The sequence below is a fragment of the Triturus cristatus genome, chromosome 5_2 (assembly GCF_964204655.1).
Source record: "Triturus cristatus chromosome 5_2, aTriCri1.1, whole genome shotgun sequence".
Lineage (NCBI taxonomy): Eukaryota > Metazoa > Chordata > Amphibia > Caudata > Salamandridae > Triturus > Triturus cristatus.
The window spans coordinates 43,930,487-43,955,986 of NC_140588.1; the positions used below are offsets into that span (position 1 = coordinate 43,930,487).

Consider the following 25,500-nt stretch of genomic DNA (forward strand, 5'->3'; position numbering starts at 1 on the left):
TCCCCTTGGCCAAGAGGGCAGTGATCTCCTGCTGGAGAAGTGCCAAGTGTTCCCCCGACATGCGGTGGTAGTGAGGTGGCATGGCTGGAGGGGTGGACTGAAAGGGAAGGGAGTAACCTTTGCGGATGATCTGCAACACCCACTTGTCCGATGTGATAGCATGCCAGTGGGGGAAGTGATGGCGGATCCTGCCACCCACTGGCGTGGGGTGCCCCCCAAAGCTCGGATTAGGAAGGTTTGGAGGGAGGAGCAGCGGGGGCGGAGGTGGACTGACCCCCACGCAGATTCCCAGACCCGCCCCTGCGGAAACTGCGGCTGCGGCCGCGCTGAGGCTGGGTCTGCACAGGCTTGCCGAAGGAACGTGCCTGGGCGCCCCTTCCGTGGCCACGAAAGGAACGAAAACCAGGAGTGGCTGGGATTTCGTGGAAAGACCTAAGGACTTGGCCGTGGCCCGCAAGTCCTTAATACGCTCCAGCGCACTGTCGGCTTTATCGCCAAACAGGAGAGTGCCATCAAAGGGCATGTCCATGAGTGAGCTTTGGACATCTGGCGAGAACCCGGTAGATCTCAACCAGGCGTGGCGATGAAGCGCCACAGTCGTAGCAAGTGCCCTAACTAGTGAGTCCGCGGTGTCCAAACCACACCGAATGGCGAACTTAGCTGCATCTTTACCCTCGGCAACAGCTTGGGACAGCACAGCTTGGGTCCCTTCAGGACACTGAGGCAACACCTGTGCAACTGTATCCCACACCACGTGGGAATAGCGGCCTAATAGGCAGGCGGTGTTCACCGACTGCAGCCCTAAGCTGGGCGAAGAGAACAACTGCTTGCCGAATTGCTCCAGCTTCTTAGAGTCCTTATCCGGCGGAGCCGTGGGAAAGGCACTTTGGGACGTCGGAGCTTGGATAACCAGGCTCTTGGGCGTAGGATGAGTGGTCAGAAAGGCAGGGTCACCCGGTGCCAGGCGATGACGCCTGGCGACGTTCTTATCCACAGGGGCCCCTGTGGCTGGCCGAGACCAAGTGCCCAGTAAGACGTCAGTGAGGGCATCATTAAATGGCAGCAGGGGCTCCGACGACGTGGACGACGTCTGGAGCACCTCAGTGAGGAGATTAGTTTTTAAGGCCACCGTAGGGAGATCAAGGTTGAGGACCTCAGCTGCCCGACGGAGCACCACCTTGTAAGAAGCGCCCTCCTCCATGGTAGGTGGAGGAGAGGCAAACCCCGGGTCAGAAGAGACATCAAGGCCGCCGGCCTCCTCTAACTCGTCCACCCAGTCCTGCTCAGAGTCACACTGACGAGCAAGAGGGTCCTCAGACCCCTCCCAGTCGTCCTCCACCTCTGCCGTATGTGATACAGACTGCAGCAGCAGGGCAGGGACCGGGAAAGAAACGAACAGCGCTGGGAACGGCACTGGACGGGGCCGAACTGGTGCCGTGTCCCAATGCGGATCCCAGGTAGGGACAAAATTGTCCTGGAACTTGGGCAGGGGTGGAACAAATGGCATCCACTGCAGCGCCGGAGGCGGAGCAGAGGGTGGCGCTGGGGCGTGGGACCTTGTGGCGCTGCCACACCGGGGCCAGAGCCGGCGGCGGCGCAGGCGGCCCAACAGGATCCTGACACAGGGCCGTGGGGCCCAAAGGCACGCCGGCGGGAGCCCGAGGCCTAAACAGGCGGTCCAAGGTAGCAAGAAATTCTTGCACCTGTGCGGGAGTCGCCGACGGACCCGGATAAGGTGGGAAGGCCGCGGGACTCCCGGGCTGCGAAGGAGCCGCAGGGGCAGAACCCCTGTCCCCCTCATCCGCATCCGGGGACCGATGGGGGGACGTCGGAGAGTGACAACGCTTCGTCGACTTCTTTTTGTGTCGTCTCTTACCCAAATCCGAGGGTGAAGACTTGGAGTCTGAGGAGCGATGATGGTGGCCCCGTAAGCTTTCTCTGGTGCGGCCCCTGGGCCGTAAACGGCACTGGGATGAGTGCCAGACCGCAAGCAGCTTCCGGCGCCGCTCCCTCAAGGCCTTCGGGGCCATGGCCAGACAGTCCATACAGGACCGGGAGTCGTGGTCGCTCTCCAGGCAGTAGAGACAGACATCGTGGGGGTCCGCCACCAGCATATTGCGACGGCAGGCCCCACAAGGCTTAAAACCAGGTATCTCTACGTGCACCAGAGTAGACTCAAACTTACAGGAGACAAATGTCTCAAAAAGATAGTCAAAAAGTGACTAAGGGACGTGCTCCAACCGGATCTGCGCTTACTGGCGCGGAAAAAGAAAGAACTGACGTCAGCGTGCATGGGTGGCGCCTAAGTAGTCTCCGTGACGTCATCTCGGCGCATACGACGCTAGCGACGGACGCGGAGCCGCACAACGCCACCTACTGATGCGCAGAGGTACTGCTAGCGAAAACTTTCCGGATCCAGTGTGACACCTGGGGATATTCTAAGGGAAGGAATCTAACACTAATGTGTTTCTTTCAGATATGCATCTACCGAACACGGCCATCGAAAGGGAATGGCACTCAGGCCCTCACTTGAACAACATGATGAGCTGCCTAGATGAAGCCTGTGTGTTCTTCAAGTCAGACCTATTCAATGGCTATCAACAACTGTTGACTTGACCCGCAGTCATAGTACATTACCAAATTCTCCACACACCTGGGCTGTTCTGCTATGAACAATTAAGCTTTGGAGTGTCATTCGCGGCTGAAATGTTTCAAGAGATGGTGCGGAGAGAGATAAGGTCGGTACAATACTGTCTGAGCTATAGTGACGACATTTTGGTGCTTGGTTGCACAACTGGGGACCACGACACATCACTGCAAGATGTATGCAGACAGTTGGAGATGGCTGGCTTGACGCTGAATGAGGACAAATGCGAGCTCAAAAAGGGCGAATTGTTCTTCTTTGGTCACATCTTCTCTCGGAAAGGAATGGGGACAAACCCCAATAAAGTTGAAATGCTCTGCAAAGCACAGCCCCTAGCGGACTTAGCAGGAGTGACGTCATTTCTGGGGCTAGCAAGCTACTGCACTCGCTACATCAAAGACTTTGCCACAGTGAGCACCCCACTTTGAGTGCGAAAAAGTCCTCGTGGACATCCAACATGCTGTCACAGCAGTGGATCACCTCACCTACTTTGATGCGTCTCTGTGCACCGAACTCAAAGTAGATGTCAGCCCAGTGGGGTTAGGGGCCATCCTCTCCCAACACAAGCCTGGACAGGACTCACCAAGGTGCACTGTGGCGTATGCCAGCAGGAGTCTGACGGACAGATGTAGAAAGGGTGTACTCTTAACCAGACATAGATAGCCTGGCAGGAGTATGGGCCTGCAAGCACTACCTCATGTTCATCTATGGGAAGCCATTCACCATTGTGATGGACAATTAAGCACAGCAATGGATATACGGTGACCCAAATGCAAAAATTCCACTGCGCACCTAGAGGTGTGAGATACGTTTGATGAACTAAGACTTCAAAATTGTCCACAAACCAGAGAAGGAGCACAACCCTGCTGACTACATGTTGTGACACCCCCTGCTGTGTGCAAACTAGCTTGGCTGAAGAATATCTCAGCTTTTTGCTACGACAAAACACACCTGCTTCTATAACGATGGAAGAACTGGCGCAAAAAACAATGGCCGACTCTACCCTGGAGGCAGTCAAAACACTCATACGACAACAGAGGTGGAGACATGTGAACCATTACAGCCTAGTGAATGAAGGGGTCAGGAGAGAGGAACTACTTGCATTCAAATAAGTGCAGGAAGAGTTATCTCAAACGGAGCGAGGAATACTTCTTCAAGACACCAGGATAGTCATGCCGCATACTCTTCTATTGCAGACAGTTAGCCTTGCACATAAAAGTCACAGGGGAATGGTGGCCACCAAGAAAATGCTGAAAGAAAAAGTATGGTTCCTGGGACTTGACAGTCTGGTAGATGACATGATCATGAACTGTCATCTCTGTCAGATAACAGGAAGACCATCCAAGCCAGAGCAACTACACATATCTGACCTCCCTGATTATGTGTGGTCAACCCTTGCTGCAGACTTTTATGGACCATTGGACACTGGTGGTTACCTGCTGGTCGTCATTGATGAGTACTCTTGCTTCCCCATAGTGTGCTAAGTATTGTCCATGTTAGCAATGGCCATACTACCATTTCTGGATGATATCTTTGCAGCGTGGGGTGCCCCTCTGACACTCAAAACAGACAATAGACCCCACTTCTCAGGAGAAGAGTTTCACAAGTTCATGGCCTACCTGGGGGTACATCATCGGACAACAACACCCTTGTGGCCACAGGCCAGCGGCATGGTGAACGATTCATGGGCAACATATAGAAAGCAGTCCAAAGAGCCAAGCTGGTGCAGATCTCTGTCGACCAAGCACTGTGCCAAATACTCTGGGACTATTGCAAAACCCCACACAGTTCCAAGGGGTAGTGCCCATCAGAACTGTTACTGGTACGAAAAAACAGGACCTGTTTGCCCCCGCTGAAAGAAAAGGCCTCACCAGAGCACAGTGACGTTGCTGCACGTGAAAAGGAGGCGAAGAGGAAAATGAAACAGCAGGCTGACATGCTATGTCACACCACACCCTCCACACTGAAGCCCGGAGACCTGGTGCGCCAGCGCCAAACACGGAAGTCGAACAGTCACTTCTCTAGTCGGCCACTGAAGATAATGAGGGTCAAAGAGCCAATGATCACAGCAGCGGCGGGTCCTTACTCCATCACCAGAAACAGCTCTCACTTCAAAGAGCTCAGAGTGTCAGATGATGATGAAGGAATTGGAATTGCAGGTGTGAAAGGAGGCCTACGAGCAATGCCATCACAGGGCCGCTGATACCAGCACCTCCGAGAGGTGATGGATCTCTCTGAGGTTGTGGATGAAGACCGAGGCTTTGGAACACAGAATTAGAGTGACTGGGAAGCCCAGATGACTAATTGAAGAACTATAATGAATGGGTCGAGACACAGTTGTGTTATCGGCATCAGCCATTGTATCTCTCTGTCTCTCTCTCTCTCTCTCCCCCTCTCTCTCTCTCTCTCTCTCTGTCTGTCTCTCTCTCTCTATGTATCTCTCCCTCTCCTTATTTCTCCCTCTCTCCCTCCTCCATCTCCCTCCATCTCTCTCACTGTGGGGAACGGGAACGTGTTTTGTCAACAGAGGGGGGAGATGTCGTAATGATAGAGTGAACAGTGGGTACTAGGACCCTGCACAGGGACTAGACACCGGACACCACCTCCTGTCAGCTCAGCAGGGGTAAGAACTGGTCATCACACACTACGGTGGGGACACAATACGGCGAGGGGGATGTGCCTGTACAAACTGTGATATAGGGAAGAATAAAGAAGCCTCTGCGCACACCTACCGGCCTCTCTGTGTCATTCTTTCGGGGCTTGGGCAAGATGACACAACACACCCCATGCTTTAGTAATATATATATGAGTGTTCTCCAAAATTCCCCACCAATGTGGAATTCAGTATGGAAAAGAGGAACTTACAAAAATACCAAAATAGAAGCAGACGGTGCCGCCAAAACATACCTACCAATGAAATGCAATACAGTTTAAATAAAATACGCATGGGTCTATTCTTTTTTAAGTAAAATGTCAATGCACTCATCCTCTTGTTTGCAAACTTGGAGGTTTAAGGAGGATAATGGCTGAAAAAACAGTCAGAATTCCATATTTAAAAGTTACTGCTACAAATGCCAAATGTATTGCGGTGTCCTGTGTGTCAGTAACTGCCCGCGGTCAGCAGCCGTGCACACGCTAAGAGCTAACAAGGTATCAGAAGGTTGGCCAGGCTCAAAGTTTATCTTTTGACTAGAAGTGTGATCAGCATGGCTGGGTTTTGATTTCCTTTGGGCCACATTTTGCATAATTCTCTTTGATTATCGTGGCTGTTCAGGGCTGTGGAATGATTTTTTCACTGCTGCTCATCCTCTGTAGTAGCTTCTAACAAGTAAATTATTCAGAGAGCAGCACTCAAGTTTCTCGAACTCCTCAAATATCCTGCACTGTACCGCGTCTTAAAAAATTGTATCCAGCACAACACTGTATCATATCTTCCCATTATTCATAAAATGGCTTCACTATTTAATTATAACTTCCTTCTTCGACCAAAGCTTGGAATACGTGCTGCTCTTTTAAGTATTAGCTACAACTTTACACTGCAGGAATGAATACATTAATGAATTAAATATACATTATTTGCATAAAGTGCAAATTACCTCAGTCTTTAGGCAAGGAAATTTCCTCCTGCTCAACTGATACACATTGATCAAATTTCACATTGCCTGTCTGTAATTTTGTATAACTGGATTTTATTGCTTGCTTTGTCTTATCCTAGTATGCTGCCATGGTATCCATTCAGCTATCAGTTAGCAAGAAAATGAGCATCATTGGTACCTACATGCCCACCTGCCATTCAGTCTCTCTCGCTGATAAACATGAATGCAGTGTCAATGCAGCATATTTCTCCCGACAAATCTATAATTGAAAAGAATATGGAGTGGCCATACCACTCCATGCCATTCCATTCGCCATCACGTGTAGTGCTGACGGCTAACTTTGTGTTGTACCTAGATTTGCCACCCAATTCTGAATTGTGCAGTTTTTTTAAAACTCTTGATACTCTCTCCCTGGCTCATTCCCCTTCTCCTGGTAATCCTCAAGAGATTGTCAGTGATTTCAGCCTCACACTTATCTCAATCATCTTCATAAGTCTTTATGTTTAAGGTCAGAGGTCATTATAATGAACTGTCAGCACTTTGAGTTCACTTAGGGTGCTATGTCTTTTGTGCTTGACCAGCAGAGTACTTAAGGTGTACTTACATACTGAGTGGATAGTGGCTACTACCTCACACCAGGTTGTAGAGAGACTCATGGTTGGTGACACATGATGTCATTTTAGAAGGACAAACTTCCTTTTACATGAACCCTGAGTACATTTCCAAGCAACCATTGTTTGAAAAATGTGTCAAGTCTCCTAGATCTGGCTCCCCTACTTTATGTGTATGTGATGTATTATGTAACATGTTATGTATATTGAATGATTGTGGTTGTATGCAACATGTGCGATCTACATATGTTTTGTGGATGATGATTTCCAAAAGGGTACAGTGACTGAAGGTCAAGATCATAGTAACTCTCCATTTTGTATCAGTGGAAGTTAACACCCCTTGGTAACTTCCCATTGCAAAGACTCTTAGAATATAGTAGAGTTAGGGAAAGTACATTTGTATTTTGCCACGCCGGAGCTTTGTAAAAAAATACTGGACTCAGCAGAACTTCTTGGGCAACCTTGGCCGTCTTTCCTCTTCATCTATCCAACAACAAGCTGTGATGCTTAAAATGTATACACTAAACTGACTTGATGAGTAACGCATTCCAGTGGCCACACCCACTGTCGTAGAGCAGCCTGGAAACTAGAGAGACCCTTTGAGGAAGTCTGGCCTTTCTTGAGTGATACATTCATTGGAGTATTAGATGACTGCCCCTACCGTCCTGTGTGGGAAAGCCCAGGAAAAGGGTGTCTTGATCTGAACCACTAGAATTATTAGGACCTGCTCCAAACGTTTTGATTGGCCCTGGTTTCCTGTCAGTGGCCCCGAAATGGTCGAGAACAGGCCCTTACAGATCGTTTTGTTTTCTGTACTCAACTGAGCAGCAAAAAGAAGCTCCGAAGCAACAGCGTTGTGAGACCCTGACCAAGTTCAAGACCCTGAAAGTTGCTGCTCCGACCTTCGGCTATGATGAAGCCTATGAAATGCATGTACCCTGGTTCTGTGCTCTGACCAGGAAGATGCGCTGCTGGGATGCACTGCGAGGAAAGGAGCTGCCTGATCAAGAGGACAAGAGCAACACCAATCTGACTGGGATTTCCATGGAGGACCGAGCAGTGAACGGAGCATGCTGGGATCTAAAAGACTCTGCAGGTAGCTGACATTAACCAAAGTCAATGACATCTGACTTACCTGAGGGAGAAGGAACTGCATGGACCATCAAACATCTGCACCTACTAGTCAACCGCCAATTCATCTTGCCCATCATTACTTGGTATTTGCCTTTAGCACGCTCTTACCAGCTTTCCAGCTGATGGACACACTATCCTAGGTCACTGATGTGTATCCCATTGACTAAGGCTGGTCACTCTTGTTCTTGGTATGTTGGAACCACTTCACTGGGGAGATACGTTTCAAGAGATGTCGTGGTTTATCTAACCTAAGTTCAGTTTGCCTTCCTTGCTCTCCTCTTCATACCGGTTGACTAATAATTTGTCACCTCTCCTGAAAAGCTGTTATGTGTATCTGTTTATGAAAGCTTTACAAGTATTGTGCCACCAATCAGAGAATAATAAGTCTCATTCCAGTGATAATATTTAACTTCTTGGATGGCTTATAGCTAACAATTGTGACCAGGATGCATCAACCAGGGAAGGAGTCACACTCAATACACAAGGGCACGGTCAATAGCCTTTTGGTCTACTTAATCATCTAGTAAGCTACCCTCAAGTCATTTGCTCTGTATGTGTTTTCCGAGTAGACCAAACTGGTGTTTCATGTAAGAAGAATGGAAAATGTTCTAAGAATGTGTGCAAAAAAGTATGAAGTATATGGTACATGCTCCTGATGAGCATGGATTACTGCAATTCATTTGGCTGGCATCTGGACAATGGTTTTAAATGAACGATGAAAGGGCATTACATGTTACTTTCTCTCAAATGTCCAATTAAAATCCATGTATATATTTGTCTTCTTAACCATGGGTAGGATAGTAAATCTGTGGAACTCTCTATCAGTCTCTCATTGTGCAAACAGGGGTGCTGTGGAGCCTCCTTCCTTGGTTCTTTTAGGGACCAAGACAGCGTCTTAAAAGGAGAAAGCTCTTTAGAGCATCACTAGATTGCCCAAGAAAGGAAGGATGATGGGAGTGGACCTTATAAGTACCCTCATCTAGGTGGGCATTCATGTACCTCTTCTGCCCTACACCTGCCAACATGCATAGCCAGCACCATATAGGTACTTTTTGAGCATTGAGTGAATTCCCTAGGATTCATTTATGGCAACAGCATTTTACTAGGGACTACATTAGACCAATTATGATAGTACTATTTTGTAAGGAGACAATCACATGTTAAGAATAATATCACTCAAGACTCACCTCTTTGAGGAACACTACATCACGACGCATTAACTGTCGCCCACATCCCAGTTACCTCCCCTATCACTTGTTGACTTAATACCTGTCTTTGACCCTGTATAGCACTCTGCTGCCTTTTGGCTAGGTTTGCTCTATAGAAATACTGTATACATATATCAAATTTCTAAGAGTAAGATATGTAAAGTGTTAAATCCACTGCGTAGGATAGATCATCCTCAAAACAGTGTTTATTTGGATAAATGCAAGTTTATTAAATTATAGACAACCTCACTTAATGATTCATTGATGTTTACCAGATGTGGTGCACGACTTAAAGACAAGAGCCCATTGAAAAATCATGAAGTCATTAATTTACACAATCTTCGAACGTTTACTCAAATACACAGAAAATCTTTTCTATTGAGAGAACAAACGTATATGTATGTACCTGAAAGATGTTATCAAAGCAATTCCAAAGGATATCTTGATGTGTTGGTGACAGGGTTTTGAGCCAGGCTTTTAGGATGGGTCTCCAATCTAGCACGGAAGAGCTCATGAACACCATGCCATTTCTAGACACTGTGGCTGGTGATGCATTGTCAATGTTGTGAGGCTCAAACACAATCTTGCAGTTTGGTGCCATCGGGATACGATCACCATTGGCTAAGGTTAGCGTTTTGTTGTCATCAAGAACAGAGTTCAGGTTTTCAATCCAAATAGCATCTACAGGACCATCCAATACTATCCAGACATGTTCCCCCTAAAAGCAGAGTAAACGAATCAGAAATAAGCATGTTCAGTTGTTTGACAAAATGCATTTGCAAAGACCTAATGTTGATTGTGACGAAGCAAAATTAAGCCTGAAGCAGCAAACATTGGCTTCAGGCAAAAAATTGAAACTTGATTTTTGAAAATATGATATTCGAGAATCGAAAAAACTTTATTTCGGCCACAAGGGCCATAAAAGCAACAATACATTTCATCAATTATCATGTCAGAAAGCAGAACACTTTTAAACCACCAAAACAATATAGAATAATCAAATTGGATTTAAAATATTCAAATGATTAACAATTGGTGGAAAATGTCCTACGCTGCAACCATACAGCATTTAAAAAACGTGAAACTGCAAAGACAATGGGGGGATGGGTGTCGTATTTTAAAACTCGCAGGGCGTTAACACAGTCTCTAAAACCAAGATTCCTGCATATTGATTTCACCCAACGCTTCCTATGAATATGGTACGTTGGGCAAAAGAAGAACACGTGGTTTTCATCTTCCAACTTGTAGCCACATGCAGGACATGAAGTAGTCTTATTGATGCCCCAACTAGAGGTAAAATACCTAAGTGGTAAAGTACCCATTCTAAATTGTACATATAATTTCCTAGCAACAGTGGGAAAAATCAAATCCAAGAATAGTTCCCTCCCATAATTTGGTTTGACCAGGAGAAACTGCTCAGTCAACCTGCCTATTTTAGGGTTCATGTGTAGAAGTGTTAAATGGAAATGTCTAAGTTCATCAGCCAGATTGGTTTTAGAAACAGCTAAACAGGAACTTCCTGGGGTGTCCCAAAGTTCCTGTCGACCAATCTTGGAACAGGTGTCCCTAACATGAATCAACCAAGGAATATTCATATGTTTGATTGTGGGCCAAATCTCTATGAATTCATCTCTATAGGTTCCCAGGTCCGGATTGGACCATAGTCTCTTCCAATAATGGACAGGCCGAGCTGCCACCACCTCTTCAATAGGAAGCAAACCCAGGTCAAATCTAATGGGGACCAAAGGAGAACTAGAGGGTAGACTTAATAATTTTCTTATAAAGGAATTTTCAACCCTCGATAGACTATCTGTTTTGGAGTGACCCCATAATTCTGCTCCATAAGTTGAAGCAGGTCTTGCCTGGGTTTTAAGGATTTCTACCACTGGTAAAATTGGTTTGAAAACCGATCCATTGAACAATCTAGCCATTCCTCCTAAAGTTTGGGTCAGCTTAAGAGTGGAATAAAGAGCCTGGCCACCCCAGCCCAGGTCTTCCTGGAGAGTAATCCCCAGATAGGTAAACGTTTTCACCCGTTCTAGGGGAGTGCCATTCAAGACTGGGTTGGGGCGGGTGCGTTTAGGAGGGTTAAGAATCATAAATTTAGTTTTGGCCAGGTTGATCTCAAGACCCCTATCACTGCAAAAGTCTACGAAGCCATCTAATATACGCTGAATGCCCATGGGGGTGCGTGACAACAACAAAGTGTCGTCGGCAAACATTAAGGCCGGTACCTTACCCGTGGAGAGCCTAGGGACATCAGTGTCTTTAAGGGCTAAAATATGGTTTACAAGCCCATTGATGTAGAGGCAAAACAGCGTGGGCGCTAACACGCATCCCTGTCGGACTCCTCGAGAGACAGGGAAGGGCTCAGAGAGTTCGCCATACTTTCCGCATCTGACCTGAGCGAAGTTGGCCTTGTGTAAGCTTTTCAGGACGTCTAAAAGATAGGGGGGAACATTGAGTGTTTGCAGGACGGCCCACAGTTTTTCCCTCGGAACCAGATCAAATGCTGATCTTAGATCAACAAAAACGAGGTAGAGGCTGCCACCCTCTACACTCACAAATTTCCAGAATATAACCTGGAGACGAAAGATCTGGTCGAGGGTTGAAATACCCTTCCTGAAGCCGGCCTGCAAAGGGCTTAGGATATTACATTCTTCCTCCCAGGCCTGTAGTCTATTCAGAATTATACGCCCGAATAATTTTTGAGTCGTATCGATTAGACTTATCGGGCGGTAGTTCGAAGGCTGTAAAGGGCAACCTTTTTTATGAATATGCACTATCTCCGCACCTCGCCAAGTTGCTGGTGGATCTGCGCCGAATAGAATAGCATTAAATAGGACGCATAGATATGGCGCCCATATCGAGGGTTCAGACTTAAAAAGGTCACCCGGAATTTTGTCCAGACCCGGCGCTTTGTTAGATATGAGCATAAGAATGGCGTTTTGGACCTCTTTGATCTCGATTCGTGGAATGGGGTCAGCACAGCAAACTGTACTGGAGGGAAGATCAATCGGGGGAAATGAATTGCAATTTGTTATAGAATATAGAGCCCTGAAGTGCCCTTCCCATACTACAGGAGCAATATTGGAGCCAGTAATAGTATCAGGATTCAGCCTTCCATTATTAACAATGGCCCAGAATGTTCTAAAATCCTTGATATTACTTTTGTATGATGTTTACCAACACCTCCATCAAGTGTAATGTTCAAATATAAGAATTTACAACTGGGATGGAGGTATGGAAGGGAAGAATGCAGCAAAGGTCTTCCAGAATGATTTGACCTCCTGAAATTCATACTTTTTAACCGAACTTCTCAGCGGAAATATGGTTCGATTAGCATTCAAACATACAAATCGAGGAACCTGTACCGTAGTTTCTCAAATTATGATTGTGAATGGCCAGCAAAATATGTAACTTTTAACATGAGTTGTTCAAATAATGAATTCTTGATTTATGAGCAAATCTGATTCCTGCGAATTAGTTCAAAGAAAAGTAACACAGCAAAAATTAAATGACATGGCAAATAACATGGTGCAGTAAATACAGAACATTATGTACAAACATTAAATAACTGCATTGTGCAGAAATGGCAAAACAGCCGCAAGCATTACGTGAAATAATGTTGCTAAGGAAGGGTGAATCAGTTGAGTAGGGCATGGAAGAAGATCACTGACTGTAATCGGTAACAGAAATATCGTGTGGACAGAATATTGTGTCAAAAATATCGAGAACCAAAATATCGAGAAGATAAGTGCTAATAGGTAAGTATTGATTTACTATCCTTAACTCCACATCTACGTACCTTGAAGATATATGTATTGACACGGTACACATAAGTGGAGTTAAATATAGTAAAACTTTGCTTACCAAATGAAACTTACCTCCACAATATTTTTGTCCTCAATATTCTTGACAAAATATTTAGTCCACATGATATTTTTTTCCCGATGTTTTGTCTAAATTCCTCTTTCAGTCACTGAGGCCTAGCCCACTACTGAGGCTCAGGGGTTCTGCTGACATTGGCCTAGATGGTGATTAGTCTGCAACTGAAATTGCTGCCATCAGTTTTTGCTATACAGAAAGGCTGTTGAAAGGCGAGATAGCAGAAGAAAAAGAATAATTGATTCAAGGTCTGAAAATGTGGATTTTTAACATTATGGGGCTGATTCCGATGTGGTTTGGAAGGCCTCCTAACGGCATTTGCTCTGTCCTAATCGGATTGGGAACGTGTCTTTCCGACCGACCGACCGACCGACCGAGTACGATGCGAGTTAGGCGTTAGGTATATCCTGATCTGAACCCGACAACATTCTGAATGACCAAGCCATACAGAGCAGAATCATACGTCTTTACGGGCCGCATTTCCGAACGATCGATTACAATGCTGGATTCGAACAGCCTTTCTGAATCGTGCCATCCGACTCAAATCGGCAATTGGAATCAGACTTTGGAGGCCCATAGCGGGCCCCCCTGCACACAGAGCCTTGCCGATAAGGCCCGTGGGGGTACCGATGGGTCCCCCCTTACCAGCCATGCACAGTGTGGCTGGCACCAGGGGGTGCCAGCCTCAGGATGCCCGATTTTCCCCAGCCACCCCTTTCTTCAATGGGAGCCTATGCATTCAGTTGGAACATAAGCTACCATTGAAATCAATAGGAGTCCAATCAAATCGTATCTGGAAGCATCCGGATGCATCGTAATTGGTCAGTCGCACTCTCCCGATCTGAGTCGGTCGAAACCATTCCCAAACCGATTCGGTCGGGAAGATTTCCAAACCGCATCGGAATCGGGCCCTATGTCTGTGAGAGAAGGGTATGGTCCTTTGTAAATTATTGTTATTTAGACTTTACATTTATTTATTTTCGAGAACAACTTCAATGGTCTCTCTCTTGAACTGGGTATACTGGTCAAACTCTAGCCAGTGTCTACATTATTGATTAATCAAATTACATTCCCTTTTGTATTTCGCCATTCCAACCGAATCAAGTTGTATTCAAGTAGGAATACAAAACAACCTCAACATTTGTTATAAAAGGTTTTTGTATATTTTTCCTAAACATTTTCAAAGGTTTGTTATTTGGCTTTGCAGGTGCAAAACGATTTGTTGTGAAATGTCAACGATGTTCTTGAAGGCTAGTGGAAAATGCAAAGTGGGGCTACCCGCCACAAGTACAGAAAGGTATACATTTAAGTTCCTTAACACTATTATAATTTTCCTCCTCAAGTCTGAGTTCTATACTGAGAAGGACAAGTAGCTTGTCCACTCCACTGTTACCAGTGAGTTTGCAGGTCACAAGCTGGTGCCTACAAGCCCCAGTGACATAGCTTCCATTTGTGCAGACCGGACAAATTGACAAATTTGGAAGTGCCCTTCATACCAGGCATTCCCCCGTGGAGAAGAAAGAGATGTTTCCAATGCAGAAGTAGTACAACCAGGTAAAACCAGCAATAAGAATAACTATTAAAGATCAAATCTGTCTTATCGAGAGTGGACCCACTCATAAAGATCAATCACAAAAGGCTCCTTTTATAGCAGAGGGCTGGCGATGGGTTTCTCTGTCCCTGGAATGTAGCAACAACCTCAATGGGAATACAGTGTGATGAGGAGGAAAGGATTAAGATATTGCATACACTATAAATTAATTGATCTAGTACAAGTCCACCCAAAGGGCTCAAGTTTTCATATTCCCGTAAAACAATTAAAATAAATAATCAAAACATAATTAAGATGAGAGCAGAGTAACATTGATTTTTTTATTTCTTGAAATCCGCCCAAAGTACTTTGCGTCTGCTTATGTGTACTATTGTAAAAATCTTAAGGGTTTCTGCCGTTCAACAAAGGAAAGACCTGCTGTGCATATTGATATGCCTGCTCCAAAAAGCTTGGATTCCAATTGTTCTCTGTTTAATATTCCAGTGAGCACCACTTATATCCCCTTGTGTGCCACCCAGTGATAATGAATTGTTCGGCTCAGGCTTGGATTACCCTGATCAGCACATATTCAACAGCGGCTTGCTCATTGTCTGATCATGCCAGGAGGCGAGAGTTCCAATGATGTTTACTTCTCCCTTCTGAAAATATGTTTGTGTGTTCTGACAAATTGATGCATTGTAGGGCATCCCACGTCGCAGTAATTAAGAAGACAACAAACACCGATGCTGATCAAGCAGTGCAACCACGCAACGGCCCTCCCTGCCATTAGAATCTGCCGCCAAAGTGGGATGGCAGGAACAAAATATTCCAGCCATTGACAAATAATAAGGAACAGTCCATGGAGAGGATTCATCGCCAAGGAGAATACAACAGAGAACACATCTTGGCTACATCAAGGGCCATCTGAAAGGCTTGGAACAGGCACAAAAGAAACATAGCAACATATTGGTCCAATCATGAGCTATTTGGGAAAAATACTGCAATTTCCAAAGAAACCAATTTTCATGATTGCAAGATTGGCCGACAATCATACCCACAATACATAGGGTTGTAATGGAAGGCGGGAGCAAGACAGTTTGTGTTTCCATTATATGTACTCTTGAACTTATCAGCAATTGCAACGAAACATATGTTTACAGTGCCTACCTGTTACTGGTCTTTCGTGGGTGTAAATTGATTTGTTTTCCTATTTAAAATGCACACAGACCATGGAGATTCTACTTTACTACACAACAGTGCAACAAAAGACCATCAGCCAGGGTTAAAGGTATCATGAGCGAATAGTTTATTTAGGTAAACATTGTAAAATAAATCATTTCTAAGTTTTTCTGGCGAACACCTAGGAAGAGAGAAAAGAAGGGTAGAAAGACAATGTAGGATAAGAAATACTTTTTACCTTTCATCCTTATGAAGATGGTAAAGAGTCCAGTTAAGTTGAGCAACTGCAGTTATTTTTTTTAATCATAGTATTATATTTTGATCATGTTTTGGGGAAATATTACTTTTAAACTGTTTATGTAAAATTATCTATCTTTTTTTCAGCCTTTGCAGACAAGGAGAAACAGTAATACAACTGAAAACACTGAACATTAAACCTCCAGAACCGAACCCATCCACCCCGCCCAGAAAGGTTTGCGTTTGAGAGTCGCCAAACTCGGTTGATGATGTCGGGACATGATGTGGATTACATTTATGTACTCACGTTAATGTAAAATGCAGCGTTATGCACAGTTCTAAAGCAGATGAAAAGTGTTAAATAGATATTGAATTAATAGAGAACGTGAATAAATGACAAACCTGGGGGTGCATTGCAGATTTGGAGCCCTATTCACTTTTTGGCAGACTACATTTTATGGTTTATGAAAATCAAAAGTGTAATGGCGTCCGCTAGCAGAGAGCAGCCCGGTGCTGAATACCTTTCATCCCAGGCTGAATGATGAGGTTAGAATCTCAGTCGCCACAGGCAGGGGGCTTGTTAATGGGATTTTGACATGCTGCTTTCGATATTTTAAAATGAGTTCAGCGCTGCACGGGGGATCATTGCCATTCAGACTGGGTAGCTGAGAAACGCCTTTGCACATCAGAATAGCTGCTTCCTCTCTCTGCGTTTTTTGCTGTTTCTCGACCAAGTAGGGAGGCTTCTCTTAGTGGACGTCGACTGAAACCTGATGCCGACTGAATAGTGATGATCCATACGAACATGTTGCCAGGGTCGGACTGGCCTATATGGGCAATCAGCAGGTGCCCGCTGGGCTGGTCTGACAGGTCAGTGTGTGGGGCGCTTTTTAGGTCTCGCCTGATCCAGCGCATGCGCTGGTCTGGCGAGACTTATTGAGAGGGCTCCAAAAAGTGCTACCAGGCCAGCCTAGATCTACAGTGCATGTGCGCGGGCGCGCACGTCGCGCTTTACCGCAATTACTTTCACTTTCCGCTTTGATGTTTGATCGTGATCGCCATCGCGATCACTCTTACTTTCGCGGCCGCACGGTCGCTTTGGATAGCCAATAGGTCTCGCTTCTGGGACCTTATAAGTATTTAGTTATGCAACTGTTGCATGGCTTAAACACTTATAAGGCCCCAAAGGCGAGACCTATTGGCTATGCCAATGCTTGTTAGCAGTTTGCCGCTGGGTTTTATGGCCAGGTAGGCTAGTTCTGACTGTTGGTTGGTCTGATATTGTAACATGCATTGACTGCTCCAAACACAAATGCATTCACTTTCATATACCGTGCAAAATAACCACACAGTGTGTCTTTTCAAGTTCAAAAAAGCCTGATCTGCAAATGTCCGGCTACTTTTTTAGCTATCTTGGTCGCCAAAGGGGAGAACGATGTCCCAGTCAGACTGTGCGTGTTGTCCATGCTCCTATACACTCTCCGTCAATATCTTCTGTTGAATGTGAAGTACAAATACATGACTTGACCATGTCAACCGGAACACAATTATTTGTGTTTTCCGGCAATACTCGAAGAAATGTTCTGCGTTGAACTGGGGCAACCCAACCTTTGCTGACTGATCTAGAGAAGGTGTCCAAACACATATGGCTGTGCTAAAGGATGGCAGTTTGTAAAAAGCTAACACCTCCAAGATGAATGGACAGTGAAACTTATCTGATGGACTGACACCGTGTTTTACTACATAAAAGTTCCAAATATCTGATATTCTGTGTTCAGCACAGAAGGATGGAATAAAAACAAATTCAAAGCCTCCCACAGTGGTGAGTCAGTAAAGACATAAGGCTGAGATTTAGCTCCTTATACCTAACCCGAAGCAGAAATAGATAGTTTCAAAGAGGTACTGTTGGCGACACGTGTCCATGGTTTACTACACTCTCTATGAAAAGGACGTAATATGTAGTTTAAACAGCAGCACACAAAAGGAGAACATGTGTGGATGTACACAACAGGCTGGATGCACGAAGAGGCCCAGTGAAAATGCATCTCCCTGCACACTGAACATACGTACAGCTTGCAAAATTAAGAGACATCGGGGTGAATATACTATTCCCTACAAATTTCATAATGTTGGCATACAAATGTATGTTCTTCAAGTATATATTTCTGAATCGCTTTACTTTTTCCTAGCCATACATCGTCAACCCTGAAGAAATTCCACATATGATTGGTTAGGAACAATGGTTCAGTGAGTTGAGCGTACGCTGCTGATATGTGCTGGGATCTGCATGTTACTTATTGAATTCCGGCAGGGACAACTCATCCATTCAATTAAGAGAAAAACTGAGTGACAATAAATGTGGTAACAACAACACCTTTTCATTCTAAAGCTTAGAAATGGCACAATACATTTGCGTTGTTGGAAAAAAGAAGTTATTACTAAAAGAAATTCAAAATAATCCCTTGTCCTTGTCATAGAAAATGTTTTCCATGAGATGTCTTTCCCTTCCTCAAAACCATCTATGAATTAAATTATTTATGCAAATGATGCTGATTGACAATAATCAAAGGGCTATTGTGCTGTGAAACAGAAAGAGTAGAGTTGAGTTGGACACAGAATTCACAGGCATGGAATGTCAGAAAGCTTGTTGATATTCAAAAAATATGTGGAGGGGGCAGGATTTAAATCCGATTACTGTACCAAAGTTATTTACCCTATCAAGCCTCCTGCCCTGAAAAATACATAAATGTCCTTTATGTAGGGCTCCAAATGCCCTATTTATGAAGAGAGGATGGTGGACCCTATAATGTGGTTGTGCCCCAAACTACAGGTGGCTAGGAGAAATTAACACAGAATTTAACGTATCACGGCGTATCAGTCTACATTTCCCTGGAGTTGATGGATATGATATGGATAAGAGGCTTTTTATTTCTCAAGTAAGACAATTTAGATTTTTTTTCATGACACTTTATTAAATTTCATTGAAATATTACATAATGGCCAACATGGCCAATCGGAACTTACAGTGCAGTAACAACCCGTCACCCAGCCAACAATTGTGAATTTTGAATTAAATTATGTGAACCAATTTTAAAAGTGTGCCCACCATGAACCCGCGCTCGGGGCTATTTCATTACCTTTAAAGTGGGTTATTATTGAAGGGTGGTATGTGAATTGTACAGCCTCAACAATCGATACCGCAAAGTGCATTGTACTGTAATTGTTCCATTTAAAACCCAAATAATGTTTTATTTGTGTGTCAAGGTTTGATTATTCAAAGGAGACTACGACTAAGGCTCATGTTTATTTCTCGCTGCATGACTTCATTAAGTGCTTCGAGGACTCTGTTGGGGTGGCTGCTGAAGGCTGCGGACCACAAGCCCCAGAATTCTATGTCCTTCAGGAGGGCCAAAGTGCTATATTGTGCAGCTGTTTTCGCTTAAGTCTGGGGATGCACCCTGGCGTGGCCTGGGGTGAAGACCGGGCCAAGAGCGGACCTATCTGTGCCCATCAGAGGCTGGACTTGGCTGGGCCTCGTCTGTTTCATCTGCTTTTAAGGATGGGCATGAGAAAAACTATCAACAGGCACCACAATATAAGGTTTCGTTAAAGATGTTGTGGGTGTGATCTCTAACTAAATCGAGTTTGTGGATTATCACCTCTAACAGGATGGCCTCAAATCTTCGATCATTCCTGATTTTGCTTCTTGTTCATTCCTTTCACACACTTCTGAGCTCTTCTACTGAACACCATGGACAAAGTACTAGTACGGCCGCCGGTAGCCCCCCGCAGCCTCCACCTCCATCCCCCTCGGCATCTGCCTAATCGGCAGCCAAAGGCCCCAAGAAAGGTTTGGGGAGACATAACCAGGCAGTCACCCCAGCTGATTTGCATATTGCTGCACCCCCAACGGCCATACCTTCTACCAGCACTCATGTTTCCCATGGTAATACTGAACTTTGATGTGCCGAGTCTGGTGCTTTTTTCAAGGACTTGCTAAAGCCATTGCTAGAAAGTGTTAAGACCTTAGAGATTAAGATTGACAAACCGCTGAGCGTTAGCTTTTTATGTACTACACCTGGTGTCTCAGCGTCATCCCTGTCACATCCCCAACCCCTGGATGTCCTATCAATCTAGGGTGATCAAATCTCAACTACGGTTACGCCTCTCCAGCCTCCCAAGCTGGCTGTTCTGTTTCCTGTCCTGGATGTTGAATGAGCTGGTAATTTTACGGTTATGGTGGCACCTAGCCCACTGCCGCAAGTTGTCTCTGCTAGGAGGCATGTTTGGAGCAGGGTCAGACTTATGAGAAGACGTCTTATATAGTAGGGTCTAGAAAAAGAATGATGTAACACAACTTGGCTCCCTTGACATGTGGAAATTGCTCTTAGTTTATGAGTCTGTATCATTGAGACAAGTTATTTTCCATAAAAATTAAATCCATGTCCCGGAATTGCCAAATATTACGAATTAGTTCCTATTTAACTTTTTTGGAATGGATGTATATGGCCTAACAATCATTAGATATCCTGCTCATATCCACCGGTTTTGAATCGTAATTTTAGGTGGTCCCGAAGAAGGTGGATTCAATTTATAATCTCCACTGAAACGTGCGTAGAGTTGATGTCACAAGATCCCAACCTACAACACAACAACGGCTAAACCTGAAGCTATCTCCCCGTTGCATCTATTAGTGTATGTAATATATGGTTGCGATGGTTATGAATGTGATTTGCATGTAAATGTGTGTCTTTGAGTGTAAGGAGAACCTGGACATTGTGTGGTTGTTGGTTGAGGAACAGATCAAGATACACGCAAAGAATTATCTTTGTATAGTTTCTACTTTTTAACGGCTCTTGTCTGATACAAAAAGAATGTATTACATTGTAGAAGAATCGTGTATTTTGTATTGCCAAAAATTGTTTGTGTTCATGGAAAAGGTTTTTTTATGGAAAAGATGTCTAAAATGATTGCGAAAAAGCAAAAATAAAGAAATAAGGGACGGAAAGTATGTCTATGAGTTTAAAATGTATATATTAAGTCAATTCATGGTCAGTACACAGATCTTAGATAAGCCAACAGTGAAGAAACTGAAATACAGCTCTAGTGGGATTCCGCTTTCATGTACCTACTTCACATTTTACCCAGGCTCAGATGATTCCACTGCCTGGCATGAATCCGCAGCCGCCTGTGGTGGATCAGCCATAGCCTTTCCTACCCGCTGTGTATTAGCTGATGTCCCCGGCGAGCTTGTATCTGAAACAACTTCTCAGCTTAAAAATAAAGTGTCTCATTAGTTGAGTTTCAAAATCAGTAACTTTGACCACATATTAATGGTCAAAAGGATGGCTTGGATCAGGCTGTCTAAAACATGCGTGGCTGGCATCTGTGTTATTGCGAACTCTAAGCATCCACCGCTCATTAGCAATTTACTGTTAAAGAACTACAAGGCACAGCTACCGAGCGCACCATCAAGGCTTTTCCCTGGGGCTTTCTACCGGCCATCTGTCCCTCTTCCCGGTACACAGTCACCACGCGTGTTCTCTCAGTCAGCCTCGGTAAGGGAGCACTGGTTCCCGACACAAACTCGCTTTCAGGCGCTGGAGGGCTTACAACAAGTTGATTGACTGCCTCTCTTCAAGCCCACCAAGGAATCAGGCTGGCTCTTATGTATAATAGGACCCATTTTCAGCCTGTCAGGATTGAGCAGGGCTTTCTACCTGGTTCAAGCTCTCAATGTGCGCCTCTATCACTGAATTACCAGTCAGCCACGAGGGAAGTTCAAGTGTCTTTTTGGTAATTGGAAACACTTGCGGTTTTGTTTGGTTAACTTTTATAATGAGGAATTTTCCTGCCTCAAAAAATCGTAATTTTATGTTTTTATTTAACATGGTGCAGACTGTTGGTGCCAACCCACAACACTCTCTCTGTTCGGCCAATTTGACTTTTTAAGGGGATTTTAACACAAAGCTCTTGGTGAATACAGTGGACGTTAACAACTGCTGAATCGACAAGGGCCCTTTGCTGCATCACATAGACTCTCGTGGCTCCCACTTGTTGGAGTACCTTGCTGGGCGTGGCCTTTGAAATGCATTACAATCAGACATACGAATGATCATAGCAGTTTACTGACTTCTTTTGGCAAGGGCTGCCACTCTACTATTGATCTTATCTTAATTTCCAGGACTGTGTTCCATCAATCCCTCGGGTGGGAAAGTAACTGGCAGTCGTTTTGGCGACTTCATTCCCTTAAGTTTACCTGTTATCGTGCTGCCTATTTCTGGCTCCCTCATGATAAAGTCAACTTATGCATAGCATCTACAGATAACGGTCTTCACTTGGTTTGGAGACTAGCAGATCCAGTCACCACTTTAACCAATATTGTGTAATAACTTTGCTTACTTTTACACCTATCTCTCTGATGACAATGATGACGAAGTGGTGGTCAAAAGCTTTATTTTCCTAAATGGTTCAATTAAAAGTTTCCTTGATCACACCGAGGTGCCATTGTGCAGTCCACACCTCAAGGTGGTTTCACTGTTCCTGCTCACATGCTAACAGTCAGCTGCAGACTGCTCTTAATGAAAGGCCAAAGCAACAGAGAGAAAATTATACATTGCAGGGACATCTATAAGTGCACTAATGCCCTATTACTTATCGGTAATCTTCATTACTCCTTGTCCCGTTGTCCTCGTCCCATTCCTTAACAAATTGGAGATGACCATCTCCACGACAGAAAAAAAGAGCAGGAGAATGCTGGGATACCTAAACCCACCCCCTCCCACTGGGAGTACATAAGCTGTACTGTCCCAGCATTCGGCCTGAAATACCAAGCCACCAACCGGAAGGCCGGCTGTCCATGAGGGTAGGGAGGGGTGTAAGGAATGGGACGAGGACAACAGGACCAGGAGTAATGAAGATTACCAGTAAGTAATAGGGCAATACCTCCCGGTCCCTCCAGTCCTCGTCCCATTCCTTAACAAAGTGGAGAATACCAAAGCAAACAACACGGCCTTCTGGAATCACACCAACACCAGGGACACCACACCGAAAAGCGGTACCCAACAGAAGCAAAGGGGAGCACACAAGAAAAAAGATGAACACAGGCAGGAGCACACAACCTTCCATGCCTCCAACCAAGCCAACAGAGTCCAAACCCCAAAACGAGCAGGGGACGACCAGGATAACCCCAACACAAGGAGCCCAGTCAAGGAGCCGCCACTCAAGGGGCACACAACAGACAACAGGAACCACCCCACCAGCCACAGAGGAGGAGAACCCAACAAGAAAGGACCAGGAACAGACCGCAAGAACAGCGACGAGGCCACTACAGAAGAAGACCTAGCATCAGGAGCCAGGTCCGCAACAAGAGGGACACAAGAACCTCAGGCCAAGCCAGAAAGAGGCCCAGCACACAGCCCCAAGGGAACCCCCAGTGGGCGCAAAACAACCCCCACCCCCCAGAACAACCAGCAGAAGGGGGCCCAGGAGAAGCGAAGTGCCCACTTGGTACAACCAAGCCAGGAAGGGCAACCGACCAGGGAGAAAACAGCCAAGGGCGAAGCCCACAGCACCAGGCACCACCAGGCAGCGGCCCAACCAGGGACACACCAGGCCACACCCGGCCGAACGCCAAAGAGCAGACGAGAGCAGAGAGGGCACGGCCGAAGACACAGAAACACCACCCGCAGACACAAACACAGCAGGAGCAAAGACAGAGAGCGATGAAGGAAGAAAACGCCCTCCGCCGAACGAACCTACAACGACTGCACCAACTAGCCAAGGGGAAGGAAGAAGAGACCAAAGAAGTCCCACCAAAAGCAAGAGACCCAGGAACGACATGACCAATGACAGGACCAACTCAAACACACCCGGGGATGCCACAAGCAGAGCCGCAAAGACCGAAGAGGTCGGTACCCGAAAAGAACGCAGGCACCAACCCAGATGAGCAACCAAGGACAGGCGCAAGCCGAGCAACCAGGAAGAGAGGGGGCAGCGACCACAAGCAAGTCCCCCCCCACAAAGCCGACAACACCGGCAACAGAGAGCCCAGAGGCACAGAAACCCCAGAGGCAGCCCAGGCCACTGGGCAGGAATGGCCAGAAGCCAATCCCAGCAGAGACACCAGAGTGCCGCAGAAAGGACGCCACACCCAGAGAAGAACCCGGGGCACAGGGATAGGCCAGGCCCGAGGCACACACCCCAAAAGCAGGAGACACCGGGACACAAACCCAGCACCCTGCCCAATGAAGGCCAGGGAGAGGCAACAGCACCCAGCCCACAGAAGGGCAAGGAAAGAACCGCAGGAGACCCCACACAAGACCAGGGCACAAACAAGAGAGACAACAACAGAGGGCCGAACACGGAACCGGGGAAGACCAAACCCCAGAAGAGGGAAGGAGGAAACCCACACTGAACCAAGAGCCGACCCACTGACCAGGACGACAAAGGAGGACACCAAGGAACCATCCAAGGTGAAACCCAAGAGCAGCCACAGAGGGCAAAAACAGGACAGAAAGACAGGGAGGCCCACAGTCCAACCCTGCAGGCGCCCCTACAAACACCCAAGAAGCCAGCAGGCCCAACAGACAGGCCAGCCAGACAGGAAGTCCACAACACGGCGCCCCCAGGGGCCGGAAGGAGAGGCACATGGCCAACTGACCCAACCCCAAAACCCCCAACCAAGAAGGGGCACAGGGAATGGCACAGGAGCCAGCCATAACCAGGCCACACAGGGAGGAGAAGAAGCAGGAAGACAGGGAGGGAGCCCGGCAGCCCACACATGTCAACCCACACAATGGCCACAGCGCAACAGCCAGGCACAAAGGAGGGGCACAGGAAAAGGACAGAGGGCAGCCCAGGACCCAGGAACACCAGGCACAGGACCACGACCACCAAGAGGCCAAAGAGCTCCACCAAAACAAGGCGCCAAGGCACCAGAGGAAGAGCGGCCAGTAAAGCACCCAGGAAGGGACCCAAAGGCGACCCCGAAGCAACCAAGGGCCCCACAGCCAAAAGCCAGACACAACCAAGCAGAGAAGGCACCAGTGACCCACACGCACAGGCAAACAAGCGGCCAAACACAGGGACAGCAGCCCAAAACCCAACAGAGGCAAAGCCCAGGCCCCAACAATACACCGGAAGACCCCAGACACCACGAAAACCAAAGGAGAGGCGCCCTGAGAACCCAAAGGCGCACAACCCACTGAGGGGTGCAGGATCGGAAAGAAAAAGGGAAGACCGAACACAGGTCAACCCAAGAACCGCAGAGCCAACAAAAGAGCAAGGACCAGAGACACCACAGGCCCAAGACCGGAGCGAGAAAACCCCAAGCCCAAACGACAGGCCCCAAGGGGAAAGCCACAGCCCCAGAGCTGAGGGAAAGCCAGCTGGAAACCACAAGGCTGACAAGGAGGAGCGGGAAAGCCGCAACATGGCACACACACCAGGGGAAACTGACAGCAGACCCAAA

At 46.3% G+C, this 25,500-nt stretch overlaps 1 protein-coding gene across 1 annotated transcript in view; it reads right to left on the reverse strand.

Annotated features, from left to right (window-relative positions):
- The window catches only part of LOC146822633 (dynein axonemal heavy chain 5-like), a 971,002-nt gene that overhangs the window by 503,707 nt on the left and 441,795 nt on the right, over window positions 1-25,500 (reverse strand). The window contains exon 47 of the mRNA XM_085606815.1: window positions 9,600-9,911. Coding sequence (XP_085462941.1) covers window positions 9,600-9,911 — 312 coding nt within the window. The remainder of the gene's footprint in view (window positions 1-9,599; window positions 9,912-25,500) is intronic.